This window comes from Pteropus alecto, unplaced genomic scaffold, assembly GCF_000325575.1.
Source record: "Pteropus alecto unplaced genomic scaffold, ASM32557v1 scaffold155, whole genome shotgun sequence".
Taxonomy (NCBI): domain Eukaryota; kingdom Metazoa; phylum Chordata; class Mammalia; order Chiroptera; family Pteropodidae; genus Pteropus; species Pteropus alecto.
In genome coordinates this window covers 21,821,345-21,847,865 of record NW_006438113.1, presented here as the reverse complement: position 1 = coordinate 21,847,865, position 26,521 = coordinate 21,821,345, and the positions used below count along the sequence as shown (strand labels likewise).

General features: G+C 39.4%; 1 protein-coding gene across 1 annotated transcript in view; it reads right to left on the bottom strand.

Moving 5' to 3' along the window:
- The window catches only part of FAM13C (family with sequence similarity 13 member C), a 118,086-nt gene that overhangs the window by 44,882 nt on the left and 46,683 nt on the right, over positions 1-26,521 (bottom strand). Inside the window, exons 5-6 of the mRNA XM_015592184.2 lie at positions 26,504-26,519; positions 9,411-9,468 (exon numbers count right to left, since the gene is read on the bottom strand). Of these exons, the coding sequence (XP_015447670.1) occupies positions 9,411-9,468; positions 26,504-26,519 (74 nt within the window). The remainder of the gene's footprint in view (positions 1-9,410; positions 9,469-26,503; positions 26,520-26,521) is intronic.

Genomic DNA, 26,521 nt, shown 5'->3' with positions numbered 1-26,521 from the left:
CTGGTTCAGAAACTTTAAAACACTTACAAATCACTTAGCAGTTTATTAAAGATGTGTACTCCCAGGGAGGAAGCACCTCAGAGACCTCAATTCTGTGGACCGGGGCAGGGTCATTTAGATGCAGAAAGTCTAAGGTCCACACTTTTAGAAATATTTCCCTATTTTCTATGGCCTTGACCCACTCTAAATGCTGCCTTGTTTGCCTGCCGAGCTCCATCTGCACTGGGAACAATAGTTTTTCTCTGATCCCCAGCTCTGTGACACCTTCATTAGCCTCCTGCCCTGGCCTCTTCTTGAGAGCTGAAGCCCTGAACCAAGAAATAAAAAGCGTGAAGTGCTTGGAAGCGAGGCAATATTTCCTCCTGCCCTGCTGCTGCTGTACTCTGGATATTCTTGCCAAAAAAAGTAGGACTTCTTCCAATGGTGACGGCCACAAGAAAACACCAAATTCGCCGTGTCCCTAGGGACAATGGGCTTTTGGCTAATCCTAGTGGGGCCTGTGTTGCTTTGTCTCATCGTGTTTGCGGCCAAGTCTAACTGAAGGATGACACACCTTAGCTCAGCCCATTCTGGCTTCCTCTGCTTGGGATGGTCAGCCTTCACTGTCCCGAAATACCCAATGGAGAAACTCAATGTAAGAGAACAAACCATTCACTTTGAGTAGCTCTATGTTGATAAGAAGATCCAGGTCTTATTCTGGTGCTAGCAGCACTTCTTTTTAAGCAAGGACAATACCACCACAACACACTATAACCAAAACCAAATTTCCTTCCAGTCAGATGATTTCCACCTGGGATGGGGGGAGTCTTGTACTTAGTTTTACTTCATTGTGATGTTCTCATTATGTTCACTTTATCAAATAAACAATAAAAATAAGATGTTTGAGAGAGAAAAATCGTTTTATAAACTCACATTTTAATTTAGGACTTTGAGCTTTTCTGGATAACACATTGGCTTTCCAAAAATAGAATATGTCTCATTTTCAACTCATAGAATGGTCTTCAATAGTTTCTCCTAGGAGTTTCTAGTACTTAAACTATCCAAAAGCACAGGTGTTAAGATAGACAAACCCCTAACAAATCATTTTTTCCAGAACATCCGTTATATCCCAGAGACTAAGTCCTCAAATCTCGTCCATGTTGTAGCCCTATAGCTATTACTTATGGCTTCTTAAGTTCCAATTTCTTTTAGCCCTGAAAAATATTCTGCTTAAAAACTACGTTCAGAAAGATGTGTGCATAGTAGAGGGCCCACTGGGGCTTTTAATTGCAAATCTACCACTGGCTCTTTCTGTGTCTGTGGGCAAACCATCTAATTATGCTGGTGTGTAGGCCCTTTACTTTTCCAGGTGAGACTGCTTTAATTTCTAAATTCAATAATAAACATTAGAAATTAATAACCAACCCACTAGGAATCATAAAGTCACATGCCATATGAAACAAATTACCTACTAATGTCTCTAAAGATGGTGGCTCACACTGAAAAACATTAGCCATTTCTTCATATACTACTATTTTGTTAGAAACATGAAAATTAAGCTTTTGACTTCCTTAAAATCTGACTTTTATAGCTCTAAGAAAACCGACAATTTCCAAAAAAGAGTAAAAGATACCAGCACTAGCAAGGGCAGACTCTAGGATATTGAGTTGATGTCTGTCACTTTAAATCTCTGAAAAGTGCAGATGACAAATTTAATTCTTCTACTGCAGCCCCCACACCCTGCCCCAGTACCGAACCTGGAGCTGGGTACAAATTTACTTCTCAGTAACTACTGTTGAAAGAAAAAATTACTCCTTAGAAAAAATATCCAAAAAGTCACAGTTTTCAGGAAAAACTGTGGTCTAGGACCAGCAGAAATATATATATTTTAAAGTTGACAAGGGTGGAGGGAGTAGAATATATCATAAAAACTGTTAGCTTCATATTTTACCAAGTGAGAACGTGTAGGGGGCAACCCTTCCCATCATGTTATTACAAAATAAAATTAAGAATAATTCCTAAATTAAAGAGTTGTTTATAACCTTTAACCTTATAGAAAACTAACTGCATTGTTCTAATTTTTCTCCTTTAGCTACAACACAGACTGACACCTGGGAGTCACTGAACTAGGTGCAGCTCCCTCCAGCCTTCCATGAGAGAGCAGGAAAATAGTTGTGTGAAGAGGAGTAAATGAAAGAGCAACAAGGAAAAGGATTGAGATGCCATACCAGGAAAAAAAAAAAAAAAAAAGCAGCAGGGGCCAAGAGGACAAAGCTGCAGTGAGTGTGGGAGATGGGGAAGGCTCATAGGCGAGAGGCAAACACAGGTGGGTCACCTATGAGAAGTCTTGCCACAACTTCTCTGCTCAGTACAATACCTCTCAAGTTCTTCCAAGTTAATTCTCAGGCAAGAAAGAATATGGGTAGCTGCTGGCATGGCTTCTGCCTTTTCTGCCAACACTACTCTAAAGATTCCCTGGAGGGTGAAGACTACAGAACCGATTCCCCTGGAAACGAGAAGGCAGACTGGATAGTTGCGTCTGAATGGCAGCACAGAATAAACTAGGTCTGGAAACAGTTCCGAGTTTCTTTGCTCTGTAGTTCATTCAATTGGGAATTAAAACCAGGGTTCACACCATCACCATATTGGCCAAAGGACATCCTCACTGATAGTGACAAGAAAACTTGGCTGAAACTAAATGAATCATAGGATACCATTCCAGCTTTCAGCTGAGGAAGAAATATTGCTAGGGAGGCAAAGTCACATTATCTCAGCTCAGAAAGCTATACTAGAAAAATGCCAAATGGCATCCTGCAACGGACCAGCACAGAGGAAAACTACCTTAGATATTATGCTTCCAGAGACCACTATTATGCAGCTCAACATCCACTGACCCATCTTCTGATAACAGCCCTCCCGGATCTAAAGTGGGAAGTATGGTCTAGCCAACCAGCTTATTCCAAATGCCAAGATCATAATGACTAGGTCGAGAATGGGCTACATGCCCCCAAGCAATATAAATGGGACTCAGAGTTAGAAAGAAAGACTTTTCTCACTGTGTGATAGGCAGAATCCAAAAGATAGCCCCAAGATTCCTAGCCCCAAGTTATTCAATCAAACACTAATCTAAGTGCTGTTATGATAGGATTTTGCAGATGTTATTAGAGTCCTAACCCAACTGACCAAGAACAGAGAAGATCTGAATTGGCCTAACTCAATAAGTTGAGCCCTTTAAGAGCAGAGGGTTTCTTCCAGCTAGTGGCAAAAGACAACATCAGAGAGATTCAGAGAGATTTAGTGTTGCTGGCTCAAAGATGAAGGGGTCCATGTGAAGAGGAATGTGGGCAGCCTCTAGAAGCTGAGAGCTGCCTTCAGCTGATGACCAGCAAGGATACAGAGATCACAGTCCTTCAACTGCAAGGAAGTAAATTCAGGCAACCTGAATAAGCTTGGACATGGACTCTTCTCCAGAATCACTAGATAAGAGTCCACTGTAGCTAATTTCAGTTAATTTCAGTTTTTGTGAGACCTTGAACAGAGAATCCAATTGAGTCCACTCAAATTTATGATCTATGTAACTGTAAATTGATAAATGAGTAGCCCTTTTTGGTAATTTGTTACTCAGTAGAAAACTAATGTACTCTGGAGTTACCAACTGTACAAATAATGTGTCCCTAGTGAGGGGTTGATCTAAAGATAAAGTCCATATAGAAAGGCAGAGTCAAGAGATAGAAAGAGATGGCATCTGGATGAAAAGTCTTTAATCTCTAAATCTAGCCATGCATGGAGCCCATCTTGATCCTAAAGTTTCAGCTGTGTGAATCAATAAAATCCTGTTATTAGTAAAGCCAGGTTGAACTGAAGGAAAAAAAAAAAAAAGCCAGGTGCCTGGAAGAAAAAGTCTTCAATCAATCCTGAATTAAGGCTCAACCCTATGGAGAGGGTTTGCATTTCAGTAGAAAAATACAGCTGTCTACTTCTACAGAAATAATATCATTTTGTATCAAAGGACTTAAAGAGACTCTTGCTGGACTATTTTTTTTAAATGAAAACTATTTGGAGGTAGAAATTCATCTCTAACAAAACAGTAAGCGTGATAATGGCTTGCTGCCCAAATAACTATATGCTAAAACGATGGATGGTAAAAAAGACAATCATATCCTTCACATGTAGACACACACATAAACGTGCACATAGGCTCAAAAAGGGGCACTGCAACTGTGCAAATTGGTGTACTTTTAATAAAATTAAAGTGTTAAAAGATTCCTCATAAACTTTAAAGAGGAAGATATGTTCAGTGTTCAGGCCAATGTGAAATTATTTTGACTGGCATAATTCAACAAATAAGGGGCAACTAGCATTTGAAGGAAAGATGAATCTTTCATATTGATTTTGGGCAGATCTCTTTCATAGCCAGCTAAATAAGATAAACAGATGTCCCCTTCAGAGAATAACTGTGATTACAAATTCATGGTTTAATGTTTTGTTATTGGTAGTGAGTCACCATTAAGCATTTGTTGCATGCTAATAATTTATTACGTTTGTTTCCTATACTATAGACTTTTGCTGAAAATTTCAATTATATGCCTAAAGGTTTTGATCCTTTATGGTAGAGCCTCAGTCAGAATACAGTATAACACAAAACTAAATCCAGTCTTACTCTGAGCACCTTTTTCTCTAGCTCTTCACCAATCAATGAGAGTGATGCCACACACAAATCTGAAAATGTCCCAGCTATTTTTGGTAAAGTCAAAACGCCCTTAGGGGTAGAACACATCTCTAGGATGCCCTGAAGTGCCAATTAACACCTAAAATATTTTGACTTTATTCTGTAATCTAAAAAGGACTCATAATGGAGTCTTCAGAATAGAGTTGTACTTCAGATTATTCATTTCATTATAAAGATGCTATTATCCTCTTTTTCTAAGTATTTGTAAAAGGAGCACAACATGATATCAAAGAACTTGTGAGTGTTGGCCTCTTTCAGATGTGTTAGGTAGTTATTGGTTACCAGGTGAAATAGCATAGCCAGTGTTTCTGTATCAACTCTTCTCATGAAGGAACAACAGGACTAAAATTTTCCCCACCTTCAGAAACCATTCCTATTCCTACCCTCCGTCTCACAGTTAGAAAGGGGGAAGCAGGGTAGAAAAAATAGATTAGCATTACCCTTTTGATCCTCACTGCTAATTCCATCCATTTCTTCTCCTCTATAAAAGGCAATGTCTTTCTTCCTATTCCATGATCTGAATGTATACAATTCAGTCACTTCCATTTGGGCGGGTTTCTTCCTCTCCATCAGTGGCCCCTTTCAGATTGAGTTACTTCAACGTCAGGCGAATAAACGTGCTAACATCTGGCCCTGTAATTCCTCAGCCCCTTCAATTATCATACCACTTCCACTTAACTATGGCTGGCCATCTCAGAAGGTTGCCATAAACTTTCAGGGTCTCAAAACTTCTAAGAACAACCTCCATCCCTGCCATCTCTTTCATCCTACCCTGTAAGTGAACTTATTCTATCCTCTTATAGTAAGTTTCTAGATTCCTCTATGTTCTAACAATCAATTGTCTCACTTAGATTCCTTACCTAATGAGAACCATATCACCACAGTTTGATCTAGGGACACACACCAAAAAATAAAGCCAGAAGTATTTCCCTCGACTACCCCTTAATACTTTGCCACCTTGAAATCCTCACATTAGAGTTGTAGGGCTTATTGTGGGAAAAAGACTGATGCAGCATTTATTCATTTTTCCATTCCAACATTGGATATCTGCTTCTTTGTGCTTGACATAACTCTCTTGGATAAACTTAACCCATGACAAGATTTTTTTTTTTTTTTTGATTTATAAACTGGCTCCTTAGACATGGAGAGGATCAACTGTAGATTGATTTATGCCAGCACAAGACAGTTTCAAAGCCAACAATCCTCAAAGGGAAGGGAAATAAGAAATCTATGGAAGAGCAACCAAAGACAAATTTTTCTCTTAGGGCCAGTTGCCTTGTAGCTAACCTTACTCTAGGACTTTTGGAACTCCAGGTAAAAAGTGAAATGGAAACAAACTCTTATTCACTCAGCAGAAACTTGCTTTATTCAATGTTAAGTGCAGAATACTTTCAAAATATCTATCAGATAATAAAGCATTTTTTCTGAGCACAGAGTTCATGGGCATTTTTTAAGGTGACCATTTCCTTCTGTAGGATGATGACAAGAATTGGATTGTGCAAGCATAAGGACAGAACGAGACAGAAGGTCCAAATTGATCCAGAGCTTCAGTCCGTTCCTTAAGAGGACTGTACTATTGCAGATCCTCAGTCAGCTTCAGTCTTCACCTGTGATCCGGTAGCCTTTCTCATGTAAGACTGATAATTACATTAAGCACATATGTCACTTTTATAGTGCTATTTAGTTTTCACTCCCCAAGCCAGGCCTCAGGTGGTTGTCCTTGAGGAGGCTTTACCCCTGAGTCACTCTGGGGTAATCTGCCTCATTCCATGCTTGATGGGAACCTATAACTAAATTCTAAAAGCACTAGGAAAATGGGAGGGAAAACTGGAATCAATGAGTGTTAAAACTGAAAGGACTCCTAGAGTTAACCCAATTCGAAACCTCCCATCCCAATTTTACAAATGAAAAACTAAAAGAAGTTGATGTGATGCTTTATGAAATGCAGTCTGGGAACTAGAAAAAATAGTTTGAGGACCTACTATGGCACGTTTTCTTAGGAAATGGGAGATCTGTTAGGTTTCTTTACAAATCTGTTATTTTTCTCAATTGAAACTGAAGCCAGGAACGGAATCTACTAGGATGTTGAGAGGGAAAATAATATTGTTTTTTTCATTTGTCCTTCAACCACTTTTGATCAATTGAATGCTTATCAATTACATGGACATGGGAGAATAACTAAAACCAAGGATTAAGGTAGATGAGATATTAACAGATCAGGACCCAGGAGACCCTAATGGATCTCCTGATACCTCACAGAGGCAGAGTCTGACAGCTCAAGTCAATGGCAGAAGGAAGACTTAATCAGATTTTCAGAAACTAACTCCTATAGCATAGTCCCAGAAACACCAAAACTCATGGAGTGGAGCCACAAGTCCTATCAAGAGACCCAAGGTCAAAAACTGGGAGCTTGAGACTGGCAGAAAAAATGTGAGAATGGCAGGAATCAAATCTATACACACGCCAAAGTGAAGACAAGAAAAGAGTTTTTCAGTTCACTGGGAAAGTATGGGGGACACACAAAGAGACAGATGCTCATATGTAGATATGTCATACCACGTGTCAACCTTACTGTGTATAGGAGAGAGACCTTGGGTCAAGTACCAGCTCTGGAACCAAACTAAGCTGAGCCTCATCTATCTGTGACAAAGCAAGTGGAAATCGGAAATTCAAAAGGTAGAAGCAAAATACCAAAGTGAAATTTGGAGAAAATACAAAGTACATACATAGCATACATACATAGCATTCTAAAATGTTATTATTTATATACAACTTTAGGGTCCATAGAAATATCAGAAAAATATTTATGGACCATGCTTCTCGTGAGGCTCAAGAAACTCTGTTGCCTAAAGAAATGTTATTATTACAAGGTTCTTTCATAAAAGAGTGTGGTGTCCCGTAAGTTTGGGGAACACTGGGAATGACGCAGTTAAATATATTCCTGCTCTATAGAATGTCTCCATTGATGCATCTGAACACATCATGACCTTGGACCCAATATACTTCCCTCTCAAGTGTTTCCTCTGGCCCCCAAATTTTAGTCACAACAAAAACTGCATGAAAGGATGTAGATCTGTATTCACAATTTATCCAGTTGGAACAACCACTTTGAGCACACATTCACTATTATCAACCTGTCTGTATCTGCAGCACCCCCTTTTCATGGAAGAGTGCACATTTAAAATATGGTCCTACGAACTCTTTTGGACACACATCTTCATTCAGCATTCTTTGCATCCATGTAATACCAGAGCAGTGAGCTGCCACATATCATATAATTTACAAATACAATATAGTGAAAGAATACAGAAAAGCAGATTTTCAAATAGAGCTTTGTACAGCTGTGATTCGAGAATGCTCAAGTAATCTCATGAGTTTCCAGCTCACATACCAGAGTTTCTACAAAATATTTGAAACCTATCCCAAGTTAACTCTTACAATCACCTCATTTTTCTAGACACTTATGTCAAAACAAATCAAGTGCTTCCTTACAACCAGCATTTGCTTGTTCACAGTGGGGCAACCGATTGCATTCATTGATTCAGCCTCTTGCCTCTTTTCTCCTAAATTCTTTTTCACTATTGTTAACATGAGTGAGATTGTGGAATTTGAAGGCTGTCTCTATACACAAAGAAGTAACAAGGAGTGTTCTATATTATCTTTAGAACATTTTCCGGAACTTTAGTTATTTATTTAACTTGATTTAATCAGGCAGCTTGTTTACCTTTGGCTATTCATTTCTGACAAATTCTACAGTAAAAAAGAAAATCGCCTAAATTCAGTTAATTACTTTTTCGGCGAGGGAAAAGAGATACATCTTCGAATGACAATTTGCCTGAAGCCCATCATTTCTCTTCCTGGCATCTGAGTGTCAAGGCTTTTCCTTTTTTCGCTATGATCTTAATCAGATATACTACCCACTGCTCCTTAATTATACAATGTGGACAAGAGAAACTAGACAGAGTATTCCCAACTAATGTTTTAAGCCAAGGCATTCATAATATGAATCCTTATTGTATTATACTAATTTCCAACAGAATAATTAAATTACATATTTCAAAGAAAATCTAAAACAAGCTTATTAACATTGTGATGTCCAGTTCACATTTGGATTGGAAAATATGATTTCAGTGTCTCAAAGCATACGCCACATTATCTCATGCTCCATGTATAAATAGTAAGCATGATTATATTTGAGCCTGCAAAAGCTGTTGGGAAAACAAAAGAGGGGGAGAGGGGGAAAGGGGGAAAGAGGGAGAGTGGGAGAGGGGAAGGGGAAGGAGAGGGGGAGAGGGGGAAAGGGGGAGAGGGAAAGGGGAAGTAGGGGGGGAGAGGGGGAGAAGGGGGAGAAGGAGAGAAGCGGAGGGGGAGAGGGGAAAAAATTAAGAGAAAATTTTACAAATGTAACTGTTATAGCCATGGTTATACAGTCCTGAAGCAAAGTTGAAAAGAGTGTAACGAAATGACTGCTGCACTTGGTTTAAGTCCAAGACATAGTGAGCAATCTCGCAAATAACATTTTAAATGTATTTGTTCCAAAGCGAGGAAAACATTACCCAAAGAACTATAAGGAAAACAAGTTCACTTAAGGGCAAAAATACTTAAACTTTTAATCAGAAAGGATTCCTAGTACCAGAAAAAGAATAATAAAGTTCATCATTGGCTAATTCATGTTCATACAACCAGCAATGACTGCACCTACCTCATCCTGCCGAGTTTCAAAAGCATCCTTTGGCAAAATGGCAGGCTTCTGGTCTAGTCTACAAAATACAAATAAAAATTATTTCAATTTAAAAAAATTCTTGAACAAGGCATATTTGAAGCTGGCAGCTACAGATCTAGTTGTACCCCTCGTAAAAACCTTCATTGGTGTCCCACTGTTCCTAGAATAAAATCCAGACTTTACAATGGTCTGCAACACATTACAGTGTTTGGATCCTGACCGCCTTCCTGGCCCCACCTTCTTTCTCTCTCACCCTTGTCACCTACACTCCATCTGCCCTGGCTTTCTGTTTCAACACATAATGCTCGTTGCCTGGTCAAACCTTCACATTTGCTGTTCTAGACAGCTCTTCCACCATGTCTTCATAAAGCTGACTCTTCTCTGCATGTAAGCATCAGCTTAGCTCCCCGTAAAGAGGCCTTCCTGATCTTCCTAACTATAAGTAACCATCTTCTTCACTCTCCATCACACTGTCTTTAGATTTTCTTCTGAGTGCTTATCACTATCAGAAATTATATTGTTTATTTACATTTCCACATTAAAATGTAAGCTCCAAGAAATCCACCGATTATATCCATTTTCTACATTGCTAAACCCTCAGTTAAAATTCAGTATTTTTTTCATTCATCCAAAAAAAAAGCTTTTTTGAATGAATGAATGTGATCTGATACACTGGTTATATAATGACGCCATTTGTTCACTGAAGAGAGCTTTTGAAATTTCATCCTCTTAACTAACACAATAAATGTTATAGCAATTGCTGGATAACGTGGTGAAGCTGGCTTTGCCACTATAGAGATCCCAACAGAACAAAAAAAACTTAAAAAAGGCAAATCTACTCCAAATCATTTTTTTAGTTTAAAAACAAAAACAACAACCAAAAACTCCGTTACTGGCAGATGATTTGTCAAATGCTGTGGTCCAATGGCATCTATTACATAACATTCAAGTTTTTCTGCAGCAGTTTGCAGGCCATTATATAATAAACATATTCAATTATAGTTATTATCCTTATAAAAAGGCCTGCTATCTTAATAGATAAAAGATTTAGTCAGCGTTAAGTCATTTATAAAAAGATTTATTTTGGGACATAATTATTTACAGTTATTATCTGCCTCGATTTGAACTCTGAAGAAAGCATACATGTCCTTTGAATGGTCAACAAGATTAATGATTTCTAAAAGTCAGGATGCACATTTAGAAATGCCACGAGCCTCACTTCAAAATATTCTTAAGAATGCAGAGTTCTTTCAGACCACAGGCACTGCTGACTATACAATTTATTTCTAATGAGAAAAATAAGGAGATGGTAAAATAAAATTGTGAAGGTCACACTGATGTCTATCATCTCTGCACAAGCCAGCATGTCCCTCCTTCTCCCCTCCCCCACCCCTGGGTGTGAGAAGAGGCTGCGTCCCAACCATGAGCTCAGGCAGAGATCATTCAAGTGAAGAAAAAAATAAAGTAAGGAAGAAAACCGCGGGCACACCCACCCTATGCCCATCAAGTCCCTGAGCCACAAATGCAGTGATTTCAGGGCTGCAGAAAATAAAAAGCAGCTCTTTATCGAAAAATGGGAGAAACCCTCTTGAGAATAGGAATTAACCCCTCCTATCCAATAACATCTAAATCTCTGAATGGCTCATAATTTCTTTATATCTTACAGTGGTTCTCAAATTGTGTTCCTGTAGTTATGGTAGCACCAGAAAAATGGAAGAGCAGTGTTCTTTAATGGAAAGAATACTTACCAGTTTTCAACTATAAATTTCCCTAAGGCTTTGATACCAGCAGACGGTAAAACAAATACACAAGTAGCAAACATTAACAGAAGAAAGCAGATTCAGACTTGGTTTTAAAATATAGTATATATTATTGAGATGCACGGAACAGCCAACAAGTAATATACTCACATGATCTTCCAGGAAAATTAATCACGATCTCCAGATAAACCTCCAGATCAAGTTAGAAAACTGTGGTCTAAGTATCAAAGGTGCCTGAATTTAATAATTATCCGAATATCTCCTATGTGCCTGGTACAGTGTTGGGGAGATAAAGGCAGTATCTATGCCTTTAGGAGGCTTACAATCCAGTAAGCCTCTGTTTATCTTAAACAGAGGATAAAACTAATTAACACCCAGCCTTGATGTTATTTCAGTTAGTCAAGGATCAGCACACAGGAGCTGATATTAGAATGGCGGAGAGGAACTGGGGAGGCAGAGATAGAACAGAGAGACATTTTCAAAAACAAAAACGATCAAGAGGTCTTGGGTGTGGATTCAAAGTATAGAACGAAAGAGAGGGGATAATCAAAATTATTCCAAAGTTTTGAGCCTATGTGACAAGAAAAATGACAGGTGATTTTTCTATTGGAGATAGAAAAATGTGTAATTTTGGCGAGGAGGGGAAGAGCAGGCAATTCACGAATTTAGATTTGGATGTTCGAAGCTTGAGGCTAGGCTAAAATAGGGAAGTGAAAAGATCTGAGCAGGGCCCACCCCAGAAAGGGAGATCTACTGTATGTTCAGCTGAGGGAGAGTGGTGACCATAACAGTGATACACGGTGGTCACAGGTTCTGCAGTTTTTTTCCCCCCTCATTGTGTGGTGGAAGCCTCGCATGGTGCTAGCCATATGGTAAACACGCAGTATGTGTCTTTCGGATGAATTGATAAATAAAGAGACAGAGAAAACCAGACCCAAGAAGGGCTTCTCGATCTACCGCTTACTGGGGATGTGTATGCCCACAGACAAGATATTAACCTCTCTAAGTCTTGGTTTCCTCATCTGTAAAGTGTAGATAAAAACAGTTACTTCATAGGATAATTCATGATGTGAAGGATAGTTCATGAAAAATGCTTTTTACTACTGTTAGCTATAACTAAAAATAACACATGGATTCTATAATCATATCTAAAAATAATACCATAATATAATTACATAATGATGATAATTAATGTATGCTTTATTATTAATAATAATTAAAGCCTTATGAATAAATAAGTTGAAAGAGATAAAAGCTAGGACATCCTTAATCAAGGCCAATAAGCAGGTCTCTGAAACTGGCCAGGTAAGGTGCAGAAGAAAGAAAATGAAAATATAACTAGAGAGGTAAAAAGCTAAGCAGAATAGCACCCTAAATACACAAGTGAAAGAAGTCACAGAAAAGAAGAACGTCAAGAAGAACCTAACAATTCGCCAGCCCTTATTGTGACAAGCTGGACTGCAAGATAGTTTACTTATCTCATTTCATCTTCATGGTAACTATGAGATTAGCCTTATTATAATAATTGGCCATAATAGGGGACAGTTAGGGCAATTAAATAACTTCACCCATTCATTAAACAATTATTAAGCACCAACTCTGTGCCAGGTGCTATTGCAGGTGTTGAGAATAAAACAGTGAATAAAACAAAGTCTTTACCCTCATGGAACTTATTTATTCTTGAAGGAGAGAAAACTCAGAGAAATAAACCAGTGATCTACGGTGCAACAGATGCTAAGTAAAACGGAGGAAGAACAAGAAAGAAAGGCAAGGAGAATAGGACGTGCAGCCAGACTGTCCAAACTCACTCACACTGCTAGGAAATCTCAGGCATCTGGGGATAATGAGAATGAAAACATAGAAATAAGAGGTTACTGGACTGAAAAAGGTAAAGGTCATGGCAGAAGAAGAAACAGAAACAAAAGCTGCTCACTAGAAGAAAAGAGAACTGAAATAGTAGCTAGCTGTCTCAAATTCCTTTCTTTTAAAGATCTTTAAAGATACTACTTGAACCATTTACAATCCTGGCTGGAAGGCGGCCTAAGCACAAAAACTGGGTCACATTGAAACACTCCCTCCACTTCTCTTGCCTCCCTTCACCCGAAACAACAATGAGAAATAGACCAAGCACATCTCTATCAAATGCATGCTTCTGGAGAGAGCGACCAGAAGCCAGTAAGAGCACTCTGCCAGCTTCAATACAGGCCTGCCTCCTGCCCCTCGGGCCCAGGCCCAGGCAATGGGAAACGCAGCCTGGATTCGTCGGAGCCCAATTATGGCTCTCAGTACTGATCAAAGTGCAATGCCTTCAAACAGCACCACCACGACCACCACCACCACAATTATTATTATCACCACCACCATCACTACTATCTCCATTATCACTACCACAAGCATTGCCACCACCATTATTATTACCACCATTATTATCACTCCCATTACCAGCAACACTCACTCAACCCTCTACCTCAATTGCCACCTCCCCATCACCTCTCTATTGCTGCCACATCACCGCCACTACCATCACACCATAACCACATCACCACGACTGCCACCACTATGATATAATTCAAAATAAAATCGCTTTTCAACAGAGAAACATAAAACTGTTTGCTAATATTAAAAGAGCTTCTTCCTGGATTCTGTGACTGCAAAACTATGGATAGCCAATTGAAGTGCAGCTTTTCTAAAAATTTTTGGTGTTCCCACATTGCTGGAACCCTAAAGCATGTGCTGAGCCAGGCTGTAGGGTCGTCCTGCAGTGGCCTTCCCCTGGGAGGTGGACTAGAATTCAAAACAGTACAAAGAACAAAGCATTAAGACATTGGTCTTGGCTAAGAATAACATCAAACCACAGATGTGATGATTTGTGAAGAAACAATATTTTAGCATAAGATTTTTTATTTATACCAAGATTTCAACTATCTATAATTAAATTAGGAGATGAAAGTATTCCCTATCTCAGTGAAAACCTTCTCCCCATCTGCTCAATTGCTTATGGAAGACATCTGAGAGTTATCTGACGCTTGCTCCCCCACAAACCCAAAAGCCAGTTTATTACCATCCTTCAATGTGGTATCCTAAGTAACTTTTGAATCTGTCCTCTCCCCTCCACCTCTGCCACTACCACGTTAGGCCAAGCCACCTTAATCTGTCTTCCGGACTGCCTCCCAGGTCTCCCCACTTCTCCCCCACCCTCCCCAAACCAACCCCACACGACAACCTTGTCGTTATTTTTCACTATCCACTGCACTTACAATAAAGATCAAAATTCTTAAAATATCCCATGACATCCTGAAGGATTTAGTATCTGTCCACATCTTTATCCTCAGTTCATCTCTCTCCCTCTCTGTGCATCCACTACATCGGCATTCTTTTGGTTCCTTGAATGTACCTTGTCCCTTTGCACCTCAGGCCTATGTGCTGTTCCTGTGCCCATAAGGTTCTACCCTCTCCACTCTCTCTTCTAATTAACTCATCCATCCTTTAGATACTAGGTACCAGACCAATCAGTTTCCCTTTTTATATGTCTTACTGTATTTCAATCTTCTACATTTGCTGTGTAGCATATCTTAGGCCCTAATTGCATATTTGTATAATTATTTGATTTGTCTCTTTCTCATGATGGTAAGCTCTCTGGGGCAGAGACCATATGATTCTCGCTGCACATTTTATACTAGGGCTAATCCTGGCATCTGGCACCTGAGGGCAGCTGCCAATTCTGGTATATGTCTGAGTGTGTACAATGATTATGATAAAACTCATGTTCCCTCCTCCAACTATAGCATGGATCCATGACTGGCAGGATGGATGACTCTCATTATCACAGTGAGATGCATTCCCTCCCTGAGGAAACCTGCTAAAGATTAACAAGTGTCTTTCTAACCTAGAGTTAGAAAACCTGGGCAGAAAGAGTAAAAGGAGAGCATCAAACACACTTTTTGGAGTGCTTTATATAGAGTCAGAACCTTAAAGCTAAACAGTGCCTACCATGGGTCACGTCTTAAGATTTGCAGATAATCCCTGGCATTAGATTGAGCCTCTGTGTTAGACAGCAACACGGGATGCGCTAATGTATACCCGGATGACGGTCGGCTGGCTGTGTAACTGTCATTTCCTGAAACTCTCTTGAAGACAAAAGGTATATCCCAAGAGAACAAACCTCTGAGCAAAACATTCTTTATGAACAAACAATAGCTCTATATGCAGACACAGACAAGATGCCAATAAATCCCGGTAATAGTATTAGCAACAATAACAACCCGCAATACCAGTAAATATAAAGTTTATTTCTCTAGAGAGTCTCAGTTGTATTAAAGACATTCTCTTACTGGCTTTTTCCAAATTTCTATGCTAAAGGAGAAAAGTTAAAAATTGGGCAGCCAACTTCAAAGACAAAGAAAACAAGGCAGAGTTTCAAATGACTCCCAAAGAGACCACTGACAGAAAACAGAACTAAAAGTCAACAGATGTTCAGGAACTGACTTTCCAATTCGATGTACATATTTGTACAGGTCAATGAACTCCCACAGAGGGGACAAGGATGTCATAGCTAGAGGCAGAACACTGAACCGTAATAACATAACCCCCTAGTAGCTAGAACATGGGTCCTATCCCCACCTCCCACCTTACACTTCTCTGAAGATTAGAATCAACCAGTATTATTAAAAACATATTCCTGGGCCCCATATTTATTGAGTCAGACTTTCCAGAGCAGTGGACTAGTAATGTATATTTAATAAGCACTCCAGGGGATTCCTAATTGGGAAACATCCTAAAAGGTCCAGGTATAATAACCTGGGAGGAGACCAGTGGCTCGAGGGCACAGGTGAGGGATTTCTGTGAGTACAGGAGTGACCTGGGTGTTTCTGGCCAGGCCTTCCAGTAGACACATTTCAGGAGAAGGAAGGGCTGTGTCCCTGGAGACACTGTGAGAAACTGCAAACACAAAGCAGCCCAGCTGCACTGGAATAGATACCACTCCCCACCTTGGTGGGCTGGAACAGAGCCCAGAAATAGCCAGAACCATGCCAATGCCCAGAGAATGGGGGAGCAGTGAGTCAGACCCACGAGGCCAGCGTGAAGACTGGCCGAGGGACGGAGGTGGTGTAGTCATGTATAGGTTCAAAACACCCTGTGACCCAGAAAGGAAGAGCTTGGGAATGGATATTGAGCACGGGGGTTTTGTGGGAGCTAAGGTCTTAATAATACACTTTTATTAATGATAATGATAGCAGCACCTGGCTTGCTGAGCAGGATACAAAGCACTTTGCTTGCATCATCTCATTTACTCCATTCACTTGATAAATTGTTATTAGACAACAGCTCCCTGTGCCAGGCAGTGCTCAGCCTAGGAGGCAGAGTGGTTGTAGCAGATGCATTAGCTTTGTGGACAGCTTTGCTCACTTGCATTACCCCTCCTCAAGCACCTGCCAAGTCTCTTCACTTTTCTACCTGAAGGATTCTGCGAGGCAGAGCTCGCTCCCTCAGCCTGGAAGTATGGGAGAGTTACCTCTCCTGGAAAGGAGTTTGTGGATAAACACTACAGCCCAATTTTCAGATGGCTACAACTGAGAATTTTCTATGTAGTTCCTCAGAGGGGTGCCAAGAGACTAATTCCAGTCACCTGCTGTCAGCTCTTCCTCTGTCTCTATTTCCTGCTTCCCAGGGTCACCTCTCTGTGCTCAAGGCCTGCTATGAGGCTCTGCTTTCTAGAGGAACCTAATATAAGAAAGTGAGCAGTGTAACAAAGTAGACATAATCCCTGTCTCTCTGGAGCTTATAGTCAGAAACAGAGAAAAAACAAATACACGAATGAAGATTTAGTTCCGGGACAGATGCAGTGAAGGGCACAGGGAATTGCAAGTAATGGTGGGGGAGGCTGGATAATTTGAATGACAGCTGAATATTTGATGAATATTAAATACTCATTGCACTGGGCATTGTGATATTACATCTGATACTCGGCTTCCAACACTTTAACTTTTAAATCACGAATCAGGATGGCTCTAGAAACAAGAGACATTAAAAAAAAAAAAAGCACAAAAGACTTGAATAGGCATAAATGTTAAACAAGACTAAATGCTATATGTAACTAGTAAAGGTTTAGGAAAACATTATGGGTCTTCCGAAAGAGAAACATCATGAGTCTTCTAGCTTCATCTGTCCTATTCCTGCCATCTTCATTGCCACCATCGCCTCCCACATGGATGATGCATTAGCCTCCAAGATGTCTCCCTATTTCCCAACAACACACACTACCTAGAGTGGTCTTTTAAAGATGTAAATCTGAACATGTCATTCTCTTTTGTATAACCTCCAATGGCTTCTCTCTTTACTTTGACAAAACCTGAAATCCACGCCCTGGTGACCAGGCCCTGTGCAGTCTGGCCACTGCCAACCTTTCTGACATCATCTGACACATTCACTCTGCAATTCACTATACTCCAGCCTCATGGACCTTTGTCTATGTCTTGAAAAACCGCACGCACCTCTGTTCCTGCTGTTCCTGGAGTACATATATTAGTTAGGATTTTCATTATTATTTCATTCCAAAGCCAACAACAAATGCTATATGTGGCTTCAACAGAAAGTTGTCCTTACCAACGTGGTCTTGGTGCAAGATAAATAACACCTGGATCAGCACTGATCAGAGAGGCAAATCAGAGGAGCCTGGCCGCCCCGCCCCCACTCCACACTGTCATCTCACACCAGTCTGACCTGGCACATCAGACCCTTTTTCGTAGTTACCTTAAAACAAGTTCTTAATTCGCTCCTCCCATCAGTTCCAAGTTCTTCCTATGTCCCCAAGTCACTTCGACACTGTACTAATTTCCTGTGCCCAGCACATTTCATCTCCAATCCACTTCTGACAACACCCTCCCTGTCCCTAGGGGAACTAGCCCTCCACATGCTTATGCCAGGAGCTCTATTATGTGTGTTTGGATTTATTGAATAGGAAGGGTATAGCCAAAATTATTTACTTGTGTTGGTGTTAAATTTAATGCACTATATACAAAGCCTCTGAAATCTGGCCTTAGTCCTGCTTCCATACCTTCTGGACCTTTCTCCTCTTGGACCTCCTCCCCATCTGAGTGGGCCCTGGCATTTCCTTTATCCTTGGCATTTACAGAGTCATAGGGGCTCTCTCAGTAAGACCTTGGTAAGACACCAGTCCCTGAGAGGCTTGCTCTACTCAAAGGGCATGAGAAGAAACTTTCTTTGCTCTGTCTTTATCCAAAAAATAAAACACTCCAAATAAGAGGTGCCTGGGACACACTTCTGGTTTTAAGCATCATCAGATCCTATAAAAGTCATCTTTAATATTTCCTTTCTGATCCCAAATGACCCAAACTGTAAAAGTCACAGGTACCATTGAAAATGCCTTTTAAGTTTCCTCCAGTTAAGAAAAATTAAACATAAATCCATTCTTTCCTGCCACTCTCCTAATAGTCCTGTCTACCGCAAACTAAGATCGTTCGGAAAAAAAAAAAAAAAAAAACCATAGAAAATAAAATTACTTAATATGATTGCAGAGATTTTAACAAATTTATTATGGTTCCATATCCTGAGCAGCATATACTATTTTTTTTTATTTATAAACAATTTCCTCATTTTAAAACTTAATAGGAGCTCAATGGGGAAATTTTAGAAAGCAAAAACAAAAATTATTTTTCAAATCACCCATAATCATTCCACCTGAAAGTAACCACCAATAAAATATTGTTTTTTATCTTTCCAGTACATGTTTCTATATCTAGTTATACAGTAAGCAAAATTAGAATCACTTTGTATTACTGTTATAAAATTGTTCCTGCATGTATAAATAGATCATGAATATGTACCCATGTTAATAAAGACTCTCATAAAATATAGTTTTAAATAGTCATCATTCAGATTGGCATTTCTCCAGAGGTGGTAGTATGTCCCCCAGGGAGCACTTAGGAAATTTGGGGGACATTCGTGATTGGTTCAGAGGCTGGGGGTGCTTACTAGTATTCAGTGGGCTAGCATCAAAGCTGCCAGGGCCCCTGAGATGTGTGGGCCAGTCCCACACCACCAAGAATTGCTCCACATCCCACATGACTTCCAAATGTCTTCTTGAAATGTTAGAGCCAGAGATACCTTGCCCTCACAGTCTGAACCAGAAAACTATGAGCACTAGTGGATGAAACAGAAAATAGGGAGGAGGGGGTTAGACTAAATAGTCTCAAACATTCCACCCAGAGCCACTACCCTGTGATTTCATCACACACAGAAATCCAGCCACATGACTTTCCATCTAGTTCTCACAAAGTTATCAATTATCCTTATATTCCTATCTTCTTCCATGATCAAATAACTGGAAAATTCATATTTTCCATTAATTTAGAACTTGGTCCAGCCGGCTAAGTGTTCAGTGTTCCTGAGGCCACGGGAATGAGGCTATTCTTCAGCTTGTTCTTTATCTTCCCAATGAGGCAGTGGCTACTCCAGTGCTTAACCATTTCAAATCCAATGTCTTGACAGCTTTTACCCTTAAGCACAAACCCAGGAAACTATAATGGATATACATAAAAATATTTTTAAATGATTCTTACTATACTATCTACAAATATAAATCCTAGAAGTAACCAAAATAACTAATAATTTGGAATTAGCTAAAAAATGATAGTACATCCACAGAAAGGAACATTTCACAGCCATTAATATTTTAGAATACTTAATATAGAAAAATACAATATTAAGGGAGACAAAAAAGTTATCTAGAAATGCGTCTCTAAGATTTCATATATATGAAAAAATTCATACATATGAATATATATGAAAAAAATCCAAAAAGTGTTTTTACCTAGCATTGGTTAAAGATAAAGAAAAACATAGAGAAAGCGGAAAGGTGGGAGCTAGCTGTGTGTGTCACTATGTATGACGTGTGTGTATATGTGTGTGTGGTATTTAACATAAGTCTTGAAAAAGAATCACCTGTTGATGAATACAATGACAGAAGCACTGGAGTAGCCACTGCCTCGTTGGGAAGATAAAGAACAAGCTGAAGAACAGCCTCATTCCCGTGGCCTCAGGAACACTGAACACTTAACTGGCTGGACCAAATTCTAAATTAGATTTCAGTTTATATACACTCTGCTATAATCACTACTTACATTTCCCTCTTACACCTACTCCAAGTTAGGCCAAGAAGTTTTCCAAGATGTTGAGATGTCAAGAACAAACTTTTTTGTTCGATCTTCTAGAAATATTATTTCTAACACAGGGCTACCATGACACCAAAATTTGTAAAACATGTTTCTTACAGAATATTTGTTATGGAAAATCAAATTTGTTCACCTTACCATAAATAAGCTCACCAGTCTTGTGATAATTAACCCACTTGTCTATTATTCAGCTTATGTATAAAGATCGTATAGTCAGAATGCATTCATGTCTGGCTTTATACTCTGGGGCCGGCTTAAAATAACAGTCCTTCTAACAGATTCAATCCCTACTATATCAGGATGCTCCTTTCAGATACAGTTATTTTTCATGCCCACATTAAAACAATAACAACAACAGAAAAATGTATATCGTGATGGTGACAGTGGTTATATCTGAGTAGTAAGATTACAATAAATTTTTATTTCCTTGGAGTTTTCGTATTTAGCAATATAACCATGTTTTACTTATTTTATTATTTTTCAATGAGAGAATGTCTGAGTTTCCCTTTTAGCTTTATACCTAATCATCATTCAGTGAAAGTACTAACAATTTATCAAGTGACCAAGGGGCAGACTACTCAAAAAAAAAAAAAAAAAAGAGTTTTATTCCCAGAATAATCAAGTGTGGGCTCTTTTTCAATCAGCAGTTTATGGATTTGGCATGAAATTTTTTTATGCTCTACAGCAAGAAGGAGGAATTATTTTTATCTATGACTGTAAGAGGTTATATTATTAAGCTAAAGTCTCTCCATGTCTAATCCTTTAAACATGTAGAGCGTTGAGCATTTTCACTGTAAGAGTCAGAAAAGGCCTTAGATATCAGCTGACCCAAAGTCCTGTTAGAGGAGAGGACTTAAGGCTTTGGGTGAAGTGACCAAGGTCACCTGACAGACATGAGATAAGACACTGCATTTCTTAATTTGAATGTTCTTTCCATTTCACCAGATTTGTGCCCATGGAGGTGGAGGCAAGATGAGAGGATGAAAAAGAGTCCTCAATTTATGGCTTCCTTCCGATGCAATATACCCAAAGTAAGCTATTTTAGAACCTTCTCATTACCCAGTTGTACACCAAAGAGTCTCGAAACATTGTCAAGACAAGCTTTTTTTTTTTATCTCTACCTCATCCCCTGTGCGTCCCTTGCCCTCATTAAAAAAAAAAAAAAAAGAAAAAAAAGAAAAGAAATCTTAAGAGAACACTAATGAGAAGAAAAAAAAAAAAGACAAAACATGCTGGCAACATGCACAGCTCCTGCTCTGGTACAGTTCAAGATGGCAGATCTTGTCTTCCCTATTATTAACAATCTCTGGTGCCCACTCTCTTAACAGTCATTCTCTTTTTAGCAGAACTCATTAAGACTCTGCTTACTTCTATGAAAAAAAATTAAATAAGAAACAATTAGCTATTAAAACACACACATACACACACAAGTCGTTTATCTCAAAAATAAAAGATGAAAGGATTTATCCCCCATGGAAAAGTAGCTGCCAACAAAACTTCCTCTTTCTATAGAGCAACAGAAGTTTTTCTTTCATCTGGAATGTCACAAAAATAGTCAAAGCCATTGAAGGCCATTATCCTAACCTATACCCCAATCTTCAAGGCTCTTTAACTGGAGACTTCTAGATGAAGAGACTAATGAACTCTAATTAGCAAAGTAACCATCGAATTTAGTGGTAACACAATGCAATGGAATAGCCTGTTTATGCAGACAAGATCTTTAATGACATTAAAGGTTTAATGCAGTCATAAATTTTAATACAAAATTTTAAACACAAGTGAGTTAATCACTCTCAAAAGTAAATTTACTTTGCTGGGTAAGAAGTACCCTAATTCATTAGCATTCTCTTACATTCATAAATTCTACTTTGTCATATCTAATTGTTCATAGAATTGGCACTGGCTTTAGCTATAAAAATCAATCAAACTGATAAATATTCATCAAGTGACTGCTCTAAACAGACTGATGGTGTTTGTCTTGGTTCTATTACAAGGGGAGTGAGAGCTTAAGCAAACCACAGCTTCACTGGATGTCAAATCAGAAAATGAGATGTTGTATTAAATGATGACTAAAGTTTCATTCTTGTTCTAAATGTACTTCTATAATTTTAAGTGTTTTGAAAAGTTCCAGGTACTGAAGAGCATGCCAGAGTAGTGTAATGTGCAATTCTTCCACTCATGTGCACTGAAAATCCAAATTAAATTGTAAACACACCAGCTCAGAAAAGGAGGCGTTAAGACACTGTCAGCCATCACCTTATTAGGGCTCAGCTCCAGGTAGCTAGAGTCCCCAGGATGAGCAGTTGCTGCGAAAAAAAGGATTGAAGCAGGAATTATAAATAAAGTATTTGTAGGCGCTAGGGAAAGGGCATAAATAAATGGGAAGATCTAGGTGAAAATTATGGGAAAAAATGGAGTGCTTGCTTCAGCTAATTGTTGCCTTTCAAGAATGTAGGCTCTCGGTTATCTCATCTTCAGATTTTTCAAAAGATTGCCAAAAATCTTCTGATTTTAAAATATGGAATCAGAACATCTTAAAGCCAAATAAACTTCTACCATAGACACACACAGATTTGAGATCTCTGAGGAGGGGCACGCATTACCAAAAAAATTAAATGAATGGGCAAGGGAGGCATGGCAAATAGAGGAGGGATGCAAAGAAAGAGGGTGTAGGGGGCTTTACTGACATGTGAAGTTGGCTCTGTTGAGGTAATTCAGAAGAGCAAGCAAACTTGGAGGTAGAAAGAGGTTAAAACAGTGGTTCCAAAGCTTTTGGGGGGTCATGAGTATCATGGGATTCTGATAACTGTTTTAGAAGTTTTCTCTGAAAAAATAAACTTATATGTAGTAGGCGAAATAATGCTCCCCAAAGATGTCCATCCATGTCCTCATTCCTTGCCCCCTCCCCATGTTACCTGACATGACAAAAGGATTTCTGCAGATGTAATTAAGTTAAGGGCCTTGAGATGGGAAGATTGTATACATTATCTGAGTCGGTCTAATCTCATGAATCCTTAAAATTAGACAATCTTTCCCAGCCCTGGTCAGAGGGAGATGTATGAATGAATGCTCAGGGAGATACAATGTTGCGAGCTTTAAAAAGGGAGAATCCATGAGCCAAGGAATGTAGGCAGTTTTTAGAAACAAAAAAGGCTAGAAAATGGATCTATTCTCCCCTAGAGCCTCCAGAAAGGCAGGCAGGCCTCTGCTGACACTGATTTTTTAGCCCAGTGAGACCCATGTTGGATGTCTATCTTAGAGAACTATAAGATTATATAGTTATGTTGTTTTATGCCACAGGTTTATGCTCATTTGTTATAGTAGCCTCTGTAAACCAATATAGTATATACACACTCAAACTTAGGCAAAAACATTCATAGTCTTCCCTGAAGCTTATCCACACACACAGATAAAGGCTCCTTGTTCTAGAAAGAGCTGAAGATAGAACATACTCTGAGAAATGAAGGTATGAAGTTATTTTTCCTTGGCATGCATGGAAAGATCAATGCCCACCCCATTACATAATCAGTTCCAAAATATCACTTCTACAAGGATGCATACATTCTCTGAAGACTACCCCTTTAAATCTCACTTAAATGACACATGATATTTGTCACTCGACTGCTCCTTGCTGCAGAAAGATGAGTCTTCCCTTTTTCAAATTGTTCATTCTTCTAACAACATTCTCTCCCCAGCTCCAAGAAGACGGCATTTTACACCTGCCGAGATTTAGCCTGGCTTCTCTCCTCACTTTGAGCCAGACCTAGATCTGGCGTGTCCTGTTACAGTATCATGTCTCTATCAAGATCCTATTGGACATGATATGCCTGAACCTGGCCACGTACTGACATAAAACGGAAGAGTAAGGTTATCAAGAATGTGAGCTACCTGACTCAAAGCTGTTTTTAGCCTGATATCTCATTTCACCGACTCATCCAATTTCATAATCCCTATAATATTTTAAGATGTTTTTTAAAGTTCTATTAAAATGTCCCTGGATGACACCACCATGGTTATGACAAATAACTGTAGTTTAAAGATTACCAGACCAGTCTAAACACTAAATCTAATAGTACCAGACATAACTGGCCTAACATGCCTCCTGATCTGCAACTTAACATCAGATCCTTGATTGCCAACATTGTTGCATAGAATATTCTGGAATGCTGCTAAACTGTGAAAGCACAGCATGGAGGCTAGAAGAGGAAAAGAAGACAACGAGGTATTTGATGTCCTACAGAGGTTTACTTAGGGGTAGAGGAAGAGAGACCAGATCTGTTTTTGCAAGAAGTAGCCAACCTATTGGAAAGACAAGACAAGCCTGAGTTAATAAGGAAGGCTGCCCACTAGCCTTATATCTGGTTCCTCTTCCTAACTTGTGGAAGAGACTTAGGAACCTCCTAAAATCTGACACAAACCGTCTTGTGTATGTGTATGTGCACCTCAGGAAAGTTTCCATACATCTCTGAGAATCAGAATAAAACTGTAACTCTGCCACCCCAAATGTAAGAGTTGCTCTCCCATGTGTTACCTTTTCAGGGAGATGCTAATTTAATATTCTTAGTCTTACTAGTCATATGTGAACGATTCCCACTACATAATCCTATTAAATTTCTGACTGGCCCTCTGATAACAGTAATATCACCATTTACCTTCCCCACTGTAAATGGGATATAAAGTGGTTTTAAGTTTACCAAACATCAAGTATCTTCGAGAAGGTTAATTATTGATACCATTTTTCCCCATTGGCCTCTGTGGAATATTCACCCCAAAGGGCCACTGTGCATTCCACACACAAATAAGAATGATTTACTTTCATTTTGTTTTGCTTTTTTATTTTTATTTTTTTACTCTTTTGAAATATGCATGGGAATATAGCTGGCCTCATTCATGCTGAGACAGGCAGTCACCAGTCTGGTGGGGGGAGACAGGGTCACTGACTGTTCTAGTCTGCCTAAAGCAGCTTTATTGAAATAAAGTCTCAAATAGGAGGGAGAATGTCCTGATCAGCAGAGAAATGACAAGGTTGAGTCTTACCTGACCTGAGGTCAAGTAAGAACAAACAAATAAGAGATGGCAACTTGTGAGAAGGGTGGTAAGAGGTACCCATGAATCCAACTGGATAATGAATCACCCTACTTTTGGGGTCCCATTAACCTCTTGGGGCTCTATGGTTCTAAATTTAGTATATTGGATATTTTAAAGCACAATTACGTAGCACAATCTTCTCTATAGTTGTTGATTCATTTAGACTCTGCTACCTTAGAAAAAACTTTCTAAAGATCATTCTCAGAAGTACACTGAGTCAGGCCTATGATTACACTGTATACAAGATCCCACAAAGACAGCTGACATAACTAGCAATTGAATTCTTTCTGCTGTTTACTTCCAGAAAAGACTTTCCGTAGACAGCTGCAACACCAGGCTCCCACCAGAATGCCCTGCCAACCTTGCTGCAGACAGTTTCTACCCATGTCCTTGCCCTTGACTCACGGCTGTCTCCAGCAGGTCTAGCAGACCAGAGAGGCCAGCCTGGGGCTACTTCAGGGCCTAAAGACACCACTTGGATCAGTACAGAAATCACATCTGCTATGTCATAATCAGACATTTATAGGTTCAAATTCTGGCTCAGCCTTTTTCACTTGTACCACAGCAGGCAAATGCCTTAATATCTCTTGGTCTCAGGCTCCTCCTCCATAAAATGGGGCTATGAGTATCCACTTTATAAGGAAGCGGTGAGGGCTGTATGAGATAGCATGTGAAAATCAATTGCCTTGACCTCTACAGTGTCGTCACTATCATTATCACAGAGGAAAACCTAATCTTGTCTCTGGCAGAGAATAAAACAGAACAAAATGAAATCAGCATTTCTCCAAAGGCAGGACTGTCGCCACTCCTCTCTGAGCCTTAAGGCTGATTATCTTCAAACTGAAGACAGAGAAAATAGGTTATTTACATTTCTCTTAAACTCAGACTCAACAATACTCCTTCTAGGCCCCTTTAAGCAGCTTCTCAGACAATAAGAAATGCCACAAAGTCAGAAAGCCTTGGCTCTTGTGTGGGAGGAGCAAGCACAAGGAAACCTCAGGCACAGCACGACTTCTGACACCAAAGGGCCCACCTTGGTTGAAGCCGCACT